The sequence below is a fragment of the Hoplias malabaricus genome, chromosome 2 (genome assembly GCF_029633855.1).
Source record: "Hoplias malabaricus isolate fHopMal1 chromosome 2, fHopMal1.hap1, whole genome shotgun sequence".
Taxonomy (NCBI): Eukaryota; Metazoa; Chordata; class Actinopteri; order Characiformes; family Erythrinidae; genus Hoplias; species Hoplias malabaricus.
Window position 1 is genome coordinate 65,989,087 of NC_089801.1, and position 18,446 is coordinate 66,007,532.

Here is an 18,446-nt window from a genome sequence, read left to right on the forward strand (position 1 = left end):
TGGTAAAAACAGGAAGATTCAAGGTTTTGTTTAGCGTCAATTTGTTTCTGCATGCAATTTTTTGTTTGTTTATTTTATTTCTTCCTTTGCTAAGCTCCACCCTTCCTGCATGCCTAAAGAGTAAATCATCACAGCGACTAGAAGTGGGCAGAGTTGCCTCACGTGCTGCCATTCCACAGCGTGTGCTCAGATTTACAGATGAGGTCAACATTAGGTAAGAGCCTTAGGCGGAGGAGGTTTGAAAACAAGTGGATGAACCCGGCTTGTTTGACCTACTAATAATACATTGGTAACATATCTGGAAAATGTAATAATATACATACATATGTATAACACAAATACCGTTGTTTTTATAATTAAAACTCTGTAACGCGCTTGAATGTTGTAAAAAAATGTTGTAAACGTTTAAGAACACAAACTGTGTACCTGCAAAAACAGCCCGTTTTGAATTAGCCATGGTTGTGATGTCATGTTCACATATGGCTGCCAGTTAAAACAAAATGGATCAATGTTGTGCTGTCCCTGGCTGTTAGGAAACAAATGGATTATGACTGGTGCAGCAGGTAGTGTCGCAGTCACACAGCTCCAGGGGCCTGGAGGTTGTGGGTTCGAGTCCCGCTCCGGGTGACTGTCTGTGAGGAGTTGGTGTGTTCTCCTGTGTCTGCATGGGTTTCCTCCAGTTTCCTCACACAGTCCAAAAACACACGTTGGTAGGATTAGTGACTCAAAAGTGTCCGTAGGTGTGAGTGAATGTGTGAGTGTGTGTCTGTGTTGCCCTGTGAAGGACTGGCGCCCCCTCCAGGGTGTATTCCCGCCTTGCGCCAAATGATTCATGGGAGGCTCTGGACCCACCGTGACCCTGAACTGGATACGTGCTTACAGATAATGTATGAATGAATGAATGAATGTTTTCCAAAGGATACAAACATCTAAAGGAATCGGCTTTCTGGATTTTAAGTCCAAACTAAGCATGTTTCAGCTTGGAGTGCTTTTTTTGTACAAGGTACATAACACAGCAGCCAATCAGAACAGCGGTCATTTACATAAACGTTTATGTGTCTTAAAGACACGGTAACAAATGGTTGGTAGTTCAAGTAATAAAGAGAAAATGACTATTAGTACATGAAAGATTATGTGTAATAACTGTCTAATGGGAAAACCTCATTAACTCATTTATACTGCCTTAAATTCCAAGGGTTAGTGTGGTTTACTGAAAATGCTGATCCATGTGATAGTGTTGTTAGTATATTCCTTGTAGCTGGAGCCGTATTGCTCTTGCTGAGCTTTAATCAGCATCGTTTCTCAGCACTGTGGTGAAATCTAACGTCAATCTGGCCAAAAACAAGTGGAGAAGAGTAAGGGAAAGGATTAAAGAAGGAACCAGAGCCATGGCCAAATGATGCCAAATGTGCATCAATTCACTGGACCTAAAGACACAGTTTGTGCATCAGCCATCTGCTCAAGAGCAAGACCAGAGGAAAGGGTATGACCCCAGAGCTTTGATGAGGGGCTCAAGCACCCAGAGGCATGACTTAATGCCGAAGAACTCACTCCTCCTCAGAGTTCACAGAGTATAACTGTGTCCTCGTAGCTATGGTCCAGGCAAGCTGTGCACTGGCCAAGGAGCTGACCACACGCTCACAACTAGGGCCTGTGACATACTGTTGCTCCATTTGACAGTTTTTAGAGCCGTATCAGGTCGTTAGAACTTTGGGACACGTCAGATTCACAGATATTTCATAAAACCAGTATTGATTTAAGACACCGGGCTGCCGTTTAATAATTTAATTTCAGTTAAGAAACAAATAAACAAATGAAGAGAACGATGGTCGTACGTGGAGTTAACCTGCTGTTTGACAGTTTCCCATTCCTGAGTTTGGCCAAGTTCACTTCTGAACTATTGCTATCATATGTGTGTAAATATCGTATTTTATATCATATTGGAATCATAGTGTTAATGCTGTACTCATGGCAGAACACTGCAGCACACTCAGTAAGTTGTGTTGTGTGAAACAGATTTAAGACCATCCTAAGTAACAGAGCAGTAGCCAGGAAGACTGTGTGTGTCCTGTTTGAGAAATACACTGCACACTTACAGACAGACTTCTGACTGACCTTCTTTCTTTCTTTCTTTCTTTCTTCTTGTCATTCTTTTAACTATTATCTTTATTTCTTTTGCTTTTTTCTTGTCATTTTTCTTTCTATTTTCTTTCTTGTTTCTTTTTATTTGTTTCTTTTATTCTATTTCTTTGATTTTTTTGTCTTTTTTACTATTTTCTTTCTTTTTGTTTTTTTTCTTGTCATATTTTCTTTGTATTTTGTTTCTCTTTTTTGTCTTTCTTTTTTGTTTTTTTTCTCTTTCTTTTTCTTTTTTCCTTTCTATTATTTTTCTTTCTTTCTTTCTTCGTTCCTTGCTATCTTGTTATTTTTCTTTTTTTCTTTCTTTCTTTCTTTCTTTCTTTCTTTCTTTTTCTTCCTTCATTCATTCATTCCTTCCTTTCTTTTTGTTTATTTCTTTATTCTTTCTTTTTTCCTTTTTATTATTTTTCTTTCTTTCTTTCTTTCTTCCTTCCTTGTTTTCTTGTTATTTCTTTCTTTTTTCTTTTTCTTTTTTTCTTTCTTTCTTTCTTTCTTTCTTTCTTTCTTCATTCATTCATTTCATTTTTGTTTATTTCTTTATTCTTTCTTTTTTCTTTTTCTTTCTTTTTGCTTTCTTTCTTTTATTCTGCAATTATTTTTTATTCTTCCTTCCTTTCTTTGTTTATTTCTTCTTTTATACTTTCTTTCTTTTTCATTTTTTTTGTATTCTCTTTTTTTTTCCTTTTTATTATTTTTCTTTCTTTCTTTCTTTCTTTCTTTCTTGTTATTTCTTTCTTTTTTCTTTTTCTTTCTTTCTTTCTTTCTTTCTTTCTTTCTTTCTTTCTTCATTCATTCATTTCATTTTTGTTTATTTCTTTATTCTTTCTTTTTTCTTTTTCTTTCTTTGTGCTTTCTTTCTTTTATTCTGCAATTATTTTTTATTCTTCCTTCCTTCCTTCCTTCCTTCCTTTCTTTGTTTATTTCTTCTTTTATATTTTCTTTCTTTTTCATTTTTTTTGTATTCTCTTTTTCTTTCTTTCTTTCTTTCTTTCTTTCTTGTTCTTTCTTTCTTTCTTTCTTTCTTTCTTTCTTTCTTCTCAGTGACCTTCAGCCCTCTCTGGACAGAGTGAGAAGTGCCAGTACGACATGTCTGAGGCCAGAGAGCTGCTTCCACTCCCCAGACAGAGAACGGTACATAACATAATTTCAGCTTTAATTCTCTGCCCTCAGAACAAATCTGTTGTGCGTTCGGATCACTGTGCTGTCTCTTCAGCGCTGTTGGATCTGAGTGATCTGTTACACTACACTGAGGACACACAGGTGGCCAATGAGAGCCACTTACACAGGGGTGAAATATACACATTAAAAACAGCACTTTTTCCTTTTTATATGTTTGAAAATTGAAATCAGTCTTTGCCAAATGTTAATGGATTGGACAACCTTCAGACGGACACCACATAGACACCCCTGTGGATAGATGGAAGGAAAAGCAGGGAAAGAAAAGATTTTAAGTCACACTGTTGTTTCAGTGGAAGGTGCAGCTGGTGCCGGGGCCCCGTGTTCAGGTCGATTCAGTCCCAGTTTCTACATTTTATCAGAGTTTATTTTTCAGCATCAGCACTGGTAGATACCCACCTCAAATCTACTGGACACCAGCCTGTAGCTAACATACGACACACGTTGTTAAGTCTGTAATCTCTAAATACTTTATGGCCAATATACGGCTCAAAATAAAGCAAGGGAGGTCTGTGTCACCCCTGCTTTTCAGTTCCATTCTTCCACCCCTTCGTCTGCTTTCTCATCCCTCCTTTTCTTTTGTCTCACACTCGTTGACCGTGTGCATTGCTCATGCTGTGCGCAGACTGCTGGGCAGTGTGGACAGACCTGCCTGTCCAAAAACTAACAAGAAGAGCATTGACTATGACAGGTGAGATTTCCTTAGCATCCATCACAGCATCTCCAGCCTTTTCCCTGTCTCTTTTTCTCTCTCCCCTTCCATTTTCTCCTTCTCTTCACACATCATTTATTCCTCTGCTGCCTCTCTCTTTTTAACTGCACCCATACTTTCTCCCTCTCTTCCTTTTTCTCTTCCTGCTTCCCCCTGCTTGCATCCTCCCATGCTTGAGTTTTCTTTAACTCACTCAGTATTTCATTTTCTCTTTCTTTAATTTTCTTCTTCTTTCATCTTCTGTTCCCCGTTTTCCATTTTCTCCTCGGCTTCACCGGCAGGATCCAGCCTACCTCTATCCTGCGGGGCAGCAGGTGGAGGAGAGAGGCCCCCCTCCTGCCCTTCGGCCAGACCGGCCTTGGGGGTTCCTGCCCCAGCCCCTCGCGCTCCCTGGACAGGTGCATGCTGGTTAAAAGACACTGTTAGGTCCTGGTTATATTACCTGTGTGCACTTCCCCACTCTTACATGGGGTCTTTATTCCTATTTGTTTTATCACGTTCTACTTTAAACCCTAAAAATGCCCTTTTTACCTTCATGTCGAATCATTGCACTGAATAAAGGCACATTGACAAGTGAAATCAACTTAAATCTAGACAATAAGACATCCATTATATCTCACAGTCACCTTAGGAAACATTAGAATGTTTGAAGGTGGATTAGCTGTTTTTAAATTGTCCTCAGATGTGAATGAATGAGTGAGTGTGTGAAACTGTCTACAGGTGTGAGTGTGTGAGTGACTGGGTGAGTGTGTGAAACTGTCTACAGGTGTGAGTGTGTGAGTGACTGGGTGAGTGTGTGAAACTGTCTACAGGTGTGAGTGTGTGAGTGACTGGGTGAGTGTGTGAAACTGTCTACAGGTGTGAGTGTGTGAGTAACTGGGTGAGTGTGTGAGTAACTGGGTGAGTGTGTGAAACTATCCGCAGGTGTGAGTGACTGGGTGAGTGTGTGAAACTGTCCGCAGGTGTGAGTGTGTGAAACTGTCCACGTGTGAGTGTGTGAGTAACTGGGTGAGTGTGTGAAACTGTCTACAGGTGTGAGTGTGTGAGTAACTGGGTGAGTGTGTGAGTGACTGGGTGAGTGTGTGAAACTGTCCACGTGTGAGTGACTGGGTGAGTGTGTGAAACTGTCTACAGGTGTGAGTGTGTGAGTGACTGGGTGAGTGTGTGAAACTGTCTACAGGTGTGAGTGTGTGAGTGACTGGGTGAGTGTGTGAAACTGTCTACAGGTGTGAGTGTGTGAGTGACTGGGTGAGTGTGTGAAACTGTCTACAGGTGTGAGTGTGTGAGTGACTGGGTGAGTGTGTGAAACTGTCTACAGGTGTGAGTGTGTGAGTAACTGGGTGAGTGTGTGAGTAACTGGGTGAGTGTGTGAAACTATCCGCAGGTGTGAGTGACTGGGTGAGTGTGTGAAACTGTCCGCAGGTGTGAGTGTGTGAAACTGTCCACGTGTGAGTGTGTGAGTAACTGGGTGAGTGTGTGAAACTGTCTACAGGTGTGAGTGTGTGAGTAACTGGGTGAGTGTGTGAGTGACTGGGTGAGTGTGTGAAACTGTCCACGTGTGAGTGACTGGGTGAGTGTGTGAAACTGTCTACAGGTGTGAGTGTGTGAGTGTGTCTAATTGTCCACAGGTGTGAGTGTGTGAGTGACTGGGTGAGTGTGTGAAACTGTCCGCAGGTGTGAGTGTGTGAGTGACTGGGTGAGTGTGTGAAACTGTCCACGTGTGAGTGTGTGAGTAACTGGGTGAGTGTGTGAAACTGTCTACAGGTGTGAGTGTGTGAGTAACTGGGTGAGTGTGTGAAACTGTCCGCAGGTGTGAGTGTGTGAGTGACTGGGTGAGTGTGTGAAACTGTCCACAGGTGTGAGTGTGTCTAATTGTCCACAGGTGTGAGTGTGTGAAACTGTCCACAGGTGTGAGTGTGTGAGTGACTGGGTGAGTGTGTGAGCATGTCTAATTGTCCACAGGTGTGAGTGTGTGAAACTGTCCACAGGTGTGAGTGTGTGAGTGACTGGGTGAGTGTGTGAGCATGTCTAATTGTCCACAGGTGTGAGTGTGTGAGTGTGTCTAATTGTCCACAGGTGTGAGTGTGTGAGTGACTGGGTGAGTGTGTGAGTGACTGGGTGAGTGTGTGAAACTGTCCACAGGTGTGAGTGTGTGAGTGTGTCTAATTGTCCACAGGTGTGAGTGTGTGAGTGACTGGGTGAGTGTGTGAAACTGTCCACAGGTGTGAGTGTGTGAGTGACTGGGTGAGTGTGTGAGCATGTCTAATTGTCCACAGGTGTGAGTGTGTGAAGTTGCAAACTCCCTCTGTGTTTCTGCCTTGTACTAAATGATTCCGGGTAGCAGTAGCTGAAAATGAATGAATGAATAGATATGGATTATTAGATTTAAGTTGATTCTATTTGAGTTATGTGTTTTAAATACATTTTTCCAAAAATCAAATGCCTTTTCATTCTAATGTATTTCTCTCATCTCCAGATCTCATCCTCAGGCAGGGGCTTCCTTGTCCGTGCGAAGGGGACGTCAGTTGCCACAGCTTCCTGCTAAGAGCAGCAGCATAGAGCAAGGTAAGCTTCCCCTGCTCTAAGCTTCACTCACTCACTCACTCAATTACTCACACTCCCACCAACAAGCCATGTGATAAACCCATAATCATTATAAAACTTCAAGGCCCCATTTTTGCTCCGGGCGGCACGATGGTGGATTCAAGGTTGTGGGTTCGAGTCCCGCTCTGGGTGACTGTCTGTGAGGAGTGTGGTGTGTTCTCCCAGTGTCTGCGTGGGTTTCCTCCGGGTGACTGTCTGTGAGGAGTGTGGTGTGTTCTGCCTGTGTCTGCGTGGGTTTCCTCCGGGTGACTGTCTGTGAGGAGTGTGGTGTGTTCTGCCTGTGTCTGCGTGGGTTTCTTCCGGGTGACTGTCTGTGAGGAGTTTGGTGTGTTCTCCAAGTGTCTGCATGGGTTTCCTCCGGGTGCTCCGGTTTCCTCCCAAGGGTCCAAAAACTGACCCTGACTACAAGCCTGAACTGGATAAGGGTTACAGATAATGAATGAATGAATGAATGAATGAATTGTTGCTCCCATGGAGTCCACACATGGAAACAAAGCTGCAAAAAGAGCCTGTTTTTAATTAATTACAGTGATGTCATCACAACCATGAATAATCTCATTTAACATTTAATTCATGGCAAATGAGAAGGGCCAATCAGAACACAGGTCATTTACAAATCAGTCTTAAAGACAAGAAAGAGCCTGTTTAGATCTAAGAGATTAATAATGAATGATTTAATTTACTTTAGGGAAGCAAAGTAATCTGATGCCTAATATTTTTCCAGAAGTTCCCCTTTCCTCCTCATTCAAGTGCCCTTATTATTGATGTAACCCCTCAGCCACATCTGTCTGTCTCTCTGTCTTTCTCCTCTGTCCCTCTCCCTTCATGCCATTGTCTTCCACCTCCACCCTCATGAAGACCATGTCAGTAAACCTGAAGAGAAATGTAACTCATTCCATGCTTTACTGATCATGCACTGTTTCTCCGTGCCCTCCTTGGTATAAGCAGGTTTTGCCCAATGGTTAGATGTTGGTCCCACATATGGATGCCCACAGGTCTGGTATTGGGCAGCTCACCTCAGAACACAAAATCTCTCAAACATTAAGGCAGCCCACCATGGGACACATATATAGAGAGGTACTGGGCTGCCCACATTTATCTGATATAAGCAGCCCACCTGGGTCCTACTGATATTCTATGTACCAACCCACCCAGGGCCCATGCCCATTTTGAACCCTGCCAGCCACAGGACTTTAGCAAATGATGTGAATCAGCTTGGGCTTATATAGTTCATATAAAGAAGATGCAGGCTGTATGTCTCGGGCCATCTGTAGACACTGATTTTTCGACCATAGCAGTATGTGTGTTTATCTCATCTGTCTCTCTATCTCTCAGCTCTGGCAGTAGAGGAGCGAGCTCGTCAGCTGAGTCAGATGCGAGTTCCATCCTATCGACCGGGATCCTCCGCCAGCTCAGGACACGACCAAGAGATGGAGCTCAAGACCAAGAGAGACGTGAGTCAGCCTTAACACGCTTCCTGAACGTCTGCGTTACCTATATTCCTCCATCCGAGTACCTTTTGTGTGACTCACTGAAAGGTTACATTAGTCAGGAGTTCTAATAATAAAGCAGCATAAGGTAAGATTAAACCCTGCGTTCAAGTGGTGTTTGTGGATTGAGGTGTGATTTACCATGTGTTAAAATCAGTCAGAGCCCTTACACTGTGCCATTTTCACAGCCATGACATAAGTTATTTCTGTTCTGTTCTGGAAATCAAGTAACGGAAATGATCATTCTTACATACTATCCACAGAAACAGTCAATAAACTGTGGAATAATATTTCTTCTTTGTCCGTGGAACAGCACCCATGCATTTATCTAATAGGCATATAATAATCCATAAATAGTCACTATTTTTCTAGTTGTTTCTGTATTCAAACACTGAGATGCATGGGGGACCCACTCTATGGAGCATAAAATAAAATAATAATGATAACAATGCTAACACTTTAGGTTTATGGCATTTTAGCAGACACCAATTCAGAGTAGGGCTGGGCAATTAATCCAAAATTAATTGAAATCGACATTCATAACTTCTAATCGACATAAACTTTGTCTATATTGATTATAGCAATTATTATTTTTTTATTCTTTTATGTCCCCACTGTTTGTTCATGTACTGTCTCTTTAAAACCACGCTACCAAGCTGTAGTCATGTGATTCTGCCCCTATCTGCAACATGGAAGCAACCTAAACGCAGAGGCCGACAAGCCTCGTCACTGAACTATAAAATAAATAAATAAATAAATAAAATAATCGTTCATTAATCGTAATCATGGTAAAATGTACACTTAACTGTGATATACATTTGTGCTCATATCGCCCGGCACTAACTCAGAGTAATCCACACTTCTAATAATATCAGTGTTAGGAGTCTTGCCCTAGGACTCTCTTTGGTGTAGCATGGTGTGATTACCTAGACCTCGACAATACATTTAATGTATGCAGTCAGTCCTCTGTATCGACTGGTTCCACAACCGTGGATTTGAGCCTTGTGTCTCATTCCTTTGCTAATAATAATGTAGGCAAGCTTTATTTCTTTACTATTTACAATTTTCTTTCTAACTACACAGCATTTTCTTGTTTGAGGTCTTATAAGAAATCTAGAGTTGATTTAAAATATACAGGAGGATGTGTGTAAGTTTTATGCAAATGCTATGACGTTTTATATAACGGACCTTTAATAATATCCTGGAAGCAGTCCCCCATGGATAACGAGGGCCAAGACTATAGCAGCTTCCTCAGACTCAGGGCACCTTACAATCACAAATTAAGGATTCTTACTCACACGATCACAGTCTCCATGACAATCACTTGGCCAGATTTTGTAGCTGGAAACAAGATGGACACAGTAACAGACTCTAAACAGATTCTAAAATAATAATCATTATATTTTAAAAAACCTATCTCCACGTCTGTGTGGTATGGATCTGTATTTTCTGCTGGTTACCAAGAGGAAGAGTGTGAATGTAAGTAACGTGTTTGTTGTGTTGCAGATGTATAAGAGGAGCTGTGATAACATGTCCGCCCGCTCATCAGACAGCGATGTGAGCGATGTGTCGGCCATCTCCAGAGCCAGCAGTGTCTCGCGCCTCAGCAGTGCAAGCTACATGTCCGTCCAGTCAGAGAGACCACATGGGCGCATCAGGTTAGGAATACATGCACACACACATTTACACACACACACACACACACACACCATCTTAGACCTCTTCAGAAACTGTGTTTAAAGCAGCAGTAAGAAAACTTTAACAGCTGTACATTGACACCTAGTGGCTTAAATGCTCTACTAAATCTGTTTTAAACGCGGTCACCCGGGCGACCCGATCTATGGAGGAGTAACTGATTCAATCAGATTGCATATCTGATATACATAAAATAATAATAATAATCACTTAACAGATTTTCTAAGTGTAGGTTGCACACATTGTCCACAAAGGGCACACCTCTGTATATTTAATACCATTCCCTGTGCAGGAGGTGTTAAAGGTGCGCTAAGCAATTATATTTCATTATCTAACTAGTACAAATAAACTGTAAAATATACAGAATATCACGAAACATATTCGGGGGTCGTCTTGAGTAATGCGCTGGTCTGGATTGTGACGCTGACCTCTGGCTCGTTGGGAAGGTAACTACAATAACACAGACAGGCACCCTGCTGAAACTACTTAGTGCACCTTTAACAACTTTTTTGTGGAGTGAATATGAGTGAAAAGATTTCTCCTCCAGACATAACTCTTAAATGATAACAGTTCCTACAGATTTACGGGCACTGTCTTTCATTTCAGGTGCTTTTTTTGCGATAAGTTAAATGTAGTAAATTTAACTTAAATTATTATTATTATTATTAAATTAACAATATTTAAAATGTGTATTCTCAGTAGTGCATGTGTTTTATTCACTAGCAAATCAACAAAACATGCAGTGTCTCTGGTTAATATCTGGGTAATTCAAGCTAATCAAGCATCACAGAACTGGGAATAAGTTACTTCCTGTAAATAGTAATGTAGTGAGTGGCATTCCAGCTGTGGGCGTGGCTCCTCAGGTTAAAGCGTGGTCCATGTGATTGGCCCCTCCCTCTTTCATTTGCATGATTTCTTTTCGGTGTGTTATGCATGGCTCTCCTCCTCTTTCTCTCTTCTGTGTGATGCATGTGTGTGGTCTGCATGCCCCTGCCTCCCTCACTTGCTTTTGGGCGGGTCAAAGATCAAAGTCTCTGGAGAACTGTCAGGGCGAGGAGAAAAAAGAGCGGCGTATCTCGTGGGGCGTGAATGATCCCGAGCAGAGGAGGAATCTGGGAAAGAGGCGTTTCTCTGAAGAGCTGAAGCGCCGGCGCCACACTGTGGCCGGAGATGGTGATGTCAGGTAAAGGATGAGAAGCCACACTTAACCTGGACCTGCTCCTAAATACTCAGTATCTGCTCCCAGTCCCAGCTGTCTCCTTTACTCCACTACCCCTAGTCATTCTGACGGTCAAGGGAATCGGACACGTGACCCTTCAGGCCCTTCAGGCTACGGCTGTGTACAGTTATACACGGTAGCTTTTGTTAATGGGGATAGAATCAACTATTGATTTACAAACAACAATAGAAACTGTTACTGGAAAAGAACTTGAACTATTCTTAGATAATCAAGAGCAAGGCAAATGTTCTGGCTTCTTAAGTGGCCAGGGATTAACAACGGAGAAACACAATGGGGCACAGAGGGACGGAGATCCTCCTCCGAGTGTCAGTGTGCAGCTATTAAAAGCCTCGTGGAGTCCAGACAGACCTCCATATAGCCCCGCTGCTGTGGACGCCAACTAGAGCATTATGAGGCTGGAGCCTCAAGCTCCTGACACACTTTCAGAGTCCGTTTAAAGAGCCAAAGATTCTGCACTTGTTTTCTTTCAAATGGTGTCCTTAGGCCAGACGTCAGAATCCAGGACCCCCACAAATCTCCTGTGTCTGTGGTGGCTTTAGGGTCTTGTCTACTGAAGTCATTAGTAGCATCATCTCCATAGGGTCACTGAAAATCAGTGGAAATTGCATTGTTTTTTTAATTATTTCATAATTATTTAATCAGTATGGGTACCTATACAATTTGCCTCATGTCAGAACATTATTAAGCAAATTATTTTTCATATGATGCATCAACGTATCTATATACAACATTAGAATAAATAAATAATGCTCATAGTGTCACAGTCACACAACTCCAGTGTCCTGGAGGTTATGGGTTTGAGCCCCGCTCCGGGTGACTGTCTGTGAGGAGTTTGGTGTGTTCTCCCTGTATCTGTGTGGGTTTCCTCCGGGTGCTCTGGTTTCCTCGCACAGTCCAAAAACACACTTTGGTAGGTAGATTGGCGGCTCAACAGTGGCGCGTTCCAACCTTGCGGCCAGTGATTCCGGGTAGGCTCCGGACCCATCGCGACCCTCTACTGCAAGATTCTGTCAGAATCATAGGTCACTGCGGTTTAAGGAGGCAATATTCTGACCCTTCTCTCTTCCTTTTCTGCATGTTCATTGCTGGAAATCATACACTAACCTTTTTACTTCCACTTCTACATTAACCAGCAACGACAACTCTAAGCTGTTCTTTATAGATGCTTAAATGCACTGAGTTTACTATATTTAGATATTGTTTTCATTTACACTTGATTAACATATATTACACAAGCCGATTACATTCTTCGTCCACGTATTACAAACACCTAACAATTACTAGACATGTTATAAACTGCTCCCACCTGGGACTATATTTTTAGAAGATATTTTTGAAAATTAAAAAAAATGATGATTAAAAAAAGTAACTCCTATTCAAAGCTATCCCCACATTTGAATCTAGTGAATTCAGTGCATCATTTTGAACACCATTTGTCATGTGTGTGCATGTTCTCTATGTACATTACTGTGTTTGTGTTTGCTGTGTGTCTGTGTTGTTGGTAATGTACGTTTGTGTTTTAGAGCCCTTCTTGCATGCATCCAGTCATACTTCCAGTGCTGGGACCCTGAATCATCACCCGACACCCTTCCAGACAACTTTAGCCCTCTATCTGCCCGTCCTTCTCTTAACTCCCCAACGTCTGGAGAAGAGAGGCCCACCTCCTCCCTCCCACTGTCCACCACGAGTGGACCTTTCCCTGTGCAGGAGAGCGCAGGACACTCCTGCAGTACCCTAACACCCTCAGAGGGCACAAGCACTCGCCAACTCCTCCACAGCCCTAGAGAGCACCAGAGAGCCACGCTGCTTTACTGTTGTCTCAGGGAAAGCAAGTTTGAATGACTGAAAGAAGTTAGCAGTTAGCATCTAGCATCTTTTCAGAATGTTATGACGGCTACAGCACAATATTTTTTTCTTTATTTTAGATGATAAAATATAGACCAGTCTAATGATCACTTCAAATTTACACAGAAATGATGGGAGTAATGTAACCTTGTTCGTTTAAAAGAAAACATAATTTTATAAACAATTAGAAATGCCTTTCTCAAAAACAAAGCATGCATAATGGTACTCAAAATTTTAAGTTAATTAATAAAAAATGTTTTTTTTCTATTAAAAGTCATGTTGAAAAAAGTATTTCATCCATATTTATTTAAACTTTTGTCTTTAATTTACAAAAAGCTCTGTGAATACTTCAGTAATTGGCCGTTAGGAGAACACTACCTACCAGACTGCTAAGTGCCAACTGTAATGTACGGTCGAGAAGGGATAATGGGGCTCCGTATTAATACCTTCTGGAACTTATGTAATAGGTTTTCCAGCAAAGCTGTACAGGCGTGACTGGCAAATGTCAAATTCTCTTTTAGCCACATTATATACCCAGACATTTCATCTGAAAATCCAGCTGCATGTGCGGGCAAGTTAGGATTGCATCATGCTTGGGTGATGGGTAACATCTCCAAAACCTGTAGAATCTGTTCACTGACCAGAGAGTTAAGCTTTTGCAGGAGCCTCCCCTCATCAAGAGTTGTCTGGGATCTTATATCCTCTCCTTTAACTAGAGTAAGTTAAGTGCTGTTAGCAGATGCTGGGTAGTTTATTTGTTTATTTTTGAATAATCTGTGTCTTTTTATATTTTCACCTTTAAAGGAACATTAGGTCAGATTTGGTATTTTTGCTCCTGGGCTCCTCCTATAGTTCATTCAGTCATTCATTGTCTGTAAGCGCCTATCCAGTTCAGATTTGTAGTGGGTCCGGAGCCTACCTGGAATCACTGGGCAGGAACACACCGTGGAGGGGGCACCAGTAACACACTCAGACTTATGGACACTTTTTGAGTCGCCAATCCACCTACCAATATGTGTTTTTGAACTGTGGGAGGAAAAAGGGGCACCTGGAGGAAACCCACACAGACACAGGGAGAACACAACAAACTCCTCACAGATAGTCATCTACAGTGGGGCTTGAACCCTCAATTGTGCCAGCCCTCTTCCTATAAATGCAGAATATAATTAAATTGAGGCAGAGGAGGAGGAAATGAAGAGTGGCGGTTTCCTATGCTCCATTAAAAGTTACATAGTGCGGTTTCTGCAGTGCTGAGCCTGGAGTAGCAAAAACAGAGGCTCTATTTGCTTAGTGGAGCACCACAGTAATTTCAAAGCTGTAATTTTAATGTAAAGGTTTTACCTAATGTTTCTTTAAGGTTAGTTGTTTTATTTTTAAATGTTCAAAAATATTGATTCATCAGTTTTTTACCAAGGTTCCAGTAAAGACAGAGTGGTCTGCAATGGCATGGTATAAACATTTTACTAACACCTAACAACCTGGATTTAGCAGAGATACTGTACTAAACCTGCTTTAAATATGGTCGTCCCTGTGGGAGACCCGCTCTGTGCAGCATAAACAGGCTTAGTCAGAGACTACAAATCAGTGTGATTCTTTTCTCTCATGTAAATTGCTGAAAAATGTCTTACTGCTCCCAATGGACTAAAATCACTGTCTCTGTTGCTTTCCCTTTCTTTGTCCAGTCGTCAGGTGCGGTCCTCAGCTGGACGCAGCATGCTGAAGAGCACAAGTGTGAGCGGTGACATCAACACCTCTGAGCGGACGGACGGCAGCCAGTCGGACACAGCTCTGGGCACAGTGGGCAGTGGCAGCAAGAAACGTCGCGCCAGCCTGAACGCCCGCTTCGTGGCCATCGTGGGCAACCGTCGCAGCAGGAGCACCTCCCAGATCAGTCCGACCGGTGAGTGGTCACCCTCTGTGTCCTTTCAGCTCCCAGAAAGGGCTAGCACTAACGATCTGTGCATTGCTTTTGTTTAATTTCACATTTACTGACATTACGTCCATTAGGGGAAACGTAGAGCAGTGCACAGTATCTACATATGTCTCCACGCCTATGTGGACATCTCAGCCCATATATCTTTTGAAATAAGGGTATTATTAGGCAGTTTATCCCACCATTTCTGCTGCAGTAACTGCATCCAATGTGCCTTACAGCAGATGCTGGAACATTTCTGTGAGGGTTTAATTGCATTAATCATTCATGAGAACATCAGTGAGGTCTGGTGTGGATGTTGGGTGATTAGTTCATGTTCAGAAACCCCACTCTGATTCATCGTAGAGGTAATGGATAGATCCCCATCACTCCACAGAACACAGCTCCACCGATTCACATGCAAGATTAAAACGGCATCCTGCTCAATCTTGGCTAGCGCTTTGGAACAACGTTCCCTGGATTGATAGCGCTCCGTCCATTATTTTGGAGACGAGTTGAAGTGTTAGCAGACATCAGATCCTCACAGCAATGTTCTAATATCCCCAGCAATGAGGTCCACCCCAGTCAGAACTGACCAGGGCTCCATTTGATGAAAGCACCTGTGGTCATTCTGGAGTTGTTTTTTTTTAGTTTTTTTCTCTTTTTTAGACTTTAAGGGTGACGCAGCATTATTCAGCATGAGAAGGCTTTGTGGGCGAGGCGGAGGGGGGTTGGGGGGTGGACGGAGGGCTGGTTCTCGCACGGCTGCTCTTGTTCTCTTTGAAGCAGACATAAAAGCACATTAGAGAAGTGTGCAGCCTGGAGCGAGACTCCACTCTCCTCTCCTGCCTTTTTAAACACACAGATTCAGGCCAAGGAGATGGAGGTTTTGTTTCTGCCAAGTGGAGTTCGAGCTGTTAGCCTCTCGCGGCTGACTCATACACTCTCTTCCATGCACACACAGACACAGACTACATTCAAATTCACAGCTCACAGTGCTGTTTAAAATGTTCTTCTGAGGGAGATCACGGATTGCTTTATTAATCTGTTTTGCATTATGTGCAGTTGCCTAAAGGAACCAGTGGCAGGTTGTATCAGGTAGAATCAATGTACATTACTGGCCACTTTATTGGAAATGACTACCTTGTGTTTGGATGGTCCACCATCCCGTCTGTCCACTGATGGACAAGGTAGACTGAGCTTCTAAGCAGATGTGCTACGGTCAGTGAGTGTAAACCTATAAATTGCACCTGTGCTTCTGATGACATGGCCACAGGTGCAAGGTGGTCGTTTCTAATAAACAGACATGTAATATTTCACCCCCAAGACAGTAAAGACTCTTTTTATTCCATGAATATCACTGACATTTTTGTCAGTCTGCTGTATTTATTGGCTGTTCCTTGTGTCTGTGTCCAGAGGCGTCCAATAAGAAGTCAAAAGGAGGTGGGACGACCATCCAGCGGAGTCAGGAGACGGGTATGGCCGTGGAACTGCAGAGAAACATGAGCAGGCAGCCCAGCCGAGAGTCCAACAACGGCAGCATGACCAGCTACAACTCCGAGGGAAGGTCAGACACTTTGTTATTAGTACTTTACTATCACGTCCTCTTGGCTCTGAAATGCTAAACACATCTGTTTATTGTTTATTTATTTACAAAATAGGTAAAGTCCATCTTTTCTTTGTTTATTCCTTTGTTTATTTCTTTATTTATACATGGATGGACAAAGGGTTGGATGAACCATGTGTGGACACCTGCTTGTTCAACATTTCTTTTGGAACTAAGGGTATCAATAGTGGGTTTGTACTTCCATTGCTGCTAAAGGAACGTTACATAGTATATTGGAACATTGCTGTGTGCGTTTGATTGTATTAAGGACACAAGAGCATTAGTAACATCAGGTATAGATGCTGGGTGCCGATTAGATCTGTATCTCAAACGCCACTCTGACTCATACCAAAGGTTCCACCAGTGCACATTTTGAAACTGCAAATAAGTTTTATGTCATTGTGCCTAATGTTGGCTAGAGCTGTGAAACCAGGTTCTCCATCATTTCAGAGGTTTCAGGTCCTCTTCTTCACATGTGCTTTAGAACCCTGGAGCATATGTAGAGTTGCATGTAATTTTCCACAATGGTTACAGCTAAATTCATTAATGATAAACAATGTCTACAAACTTCTGGACACATTAGAGCTCTTATCTTAAATCAAATGTAAATAGAAATGCTTAAGTGTATATTCATATCTTTTAGTTAACTTTGTGTCTGTCCTTACTTAGTTTCTGGTTCTTGTATTTTACTCTTGAAAATGAAGCCTCTACAGGCTGCAGTTATGATTGAGACCCCCATCTTGGCTGGGGGTCCCTGTGTTAATAAGTATGAACTTAAAACTTAAATAAAGAAAATGACTGCACTGTACACACACATCATGCATTTCAGGGGGTCTGTTTACAGGCAGTGTTTTTAATCCAGAAATAGTCTCGGAGACTGGATGTGTGTTGCCATGGCAACCTAGCTGTCCATCAGACATTTGTATTGTGGCTAAACGGAGCCCGTAAAATGTCTTGCCACCTTTCTTTGACATTTGTTATTAATTATGGTGGAGCTGGTTGGTGCAAGTCAAGTTTTTTTTTCAAAAGCAATGTGATGGAATGAGAGAGAGAGAGAGAGAGAGAGAGAGAGAGAGAGAGAGAGATAGTACAGAGTGGTAGCATTGAGCTTTCTCAAATAACAGTTTGCAGCAGTGGGGATGGACAGAGTAGTCCACCACAGAATTGTGTGATGACCCTTACTCTGGGCAGCTGGAGGTATTTGTCCAGTAATAGGGCTGCACCATATATTGTGTACAGTCATTTGTTCATCATTATTTTGATATTGGATTTATTAATACGGATATTATAAGGCTACACTGTGGAAAGGAGCTCTCTAAGTAGTCACTAGATTTTCATTGACCTTGACTGTTCTATACAGGTGTGTGTCTGTGAGTGTTTATTAATCAAGGTGTTGATGTTAACCAATAAAATAAATAACGGTCACTCATTAACTGTATCACACTATTGACTCACACGATGTATCATCCATATCATGCAACTGATCCAAAAGCTCTAAGAACTCAAATTATTAAAGTAGCAATTCGTACATTTACCACCAAATCAAAAATGTTAATGAAGAGTTTATTTAATAATTTTTTTTTTACATTTTCGCATGAGATAAAATTGCTATGTAGTTCCTGAATGAACCAGTTTATGCTTCATAGGACAAGTCCTCCTCAAGGTAAAAGCTGTGTTCAAAATAGTTACTTAATCACTATTCCCTATGTTACTCACTATATACTGCACTATTATAGTGAACTGACTTCAGGAGGGTAATGACTGATCTCAGACTGATATCAGTTGTACACTACAAAGGCAGTTATTTGTGGGATAGTCTGTGTGCACTGAAACATGTTTTCAGACACCACTACATAATGGCTTACCTCCAAAATAATGTACTAGATCAGCGTTTCTCAAAGTGTGGGGCGTGTAGGTATTGCAGGTCGGGCGCAAGAAATCTGAAGAAATTAGCATTTCTTTTTTTGCTATAAAGCTTACTCAGTAAAAAACACCCAATAACAATGGATCCATTAATAATCCTTTAA

General features: G+C 41.9%; 1 protein-coding gene across 4 annotated transcripts in view; it reads left to right on the forward strand.

The window, feature by feature from the left end:
- rims1b (regulating synaptic membrane exocytosis 1b) overlaps nucleotides 1-18,446 on the forward strand; it is an 80,825-nt gene that overhangs the window by 55,479 nt on the left and 6,900 nt on the right. For 2 of the 4 annotated variants that reach the window (XM_066660948.1, XM_066660949.1), the window contains 6 exons: nucleotides 3,181-3,270; nucleotides 6,504-6,592; nucleotides 7,967-8,085; nucleotides 9,628-9,779; nucleotides 14,584-14,801; nucleotides 16,230-16,380. In XM_066660948.1, the coding sequence (XP_066517045.1) occupies nucleotides 3,181-3,270; nucleotides 6,504-6,592; nucleotides 7,967-8,085; nucleotides 9,628-9,779; nucleotides 14,584-14,801; nucleotides 16,230-16,380 (819 nt within the window). Of the gene's footprint in view, nucleotides 1-94; nucleotides 215-3,180; nucleotides 3,271-6,503; nucleotides 6,593-7,966; nucleotides 8,086-9,627; nucleotides 9,780-12,579; nucleotides 13,034-14,583; nucleotides 14,802-16,229; nucleotides 16,381-18,446 lie in introns of those variants that run through there. The other 2 variants (XM_066660951.1, XM_066660950.1) reach the window with 2 other exon arrangements.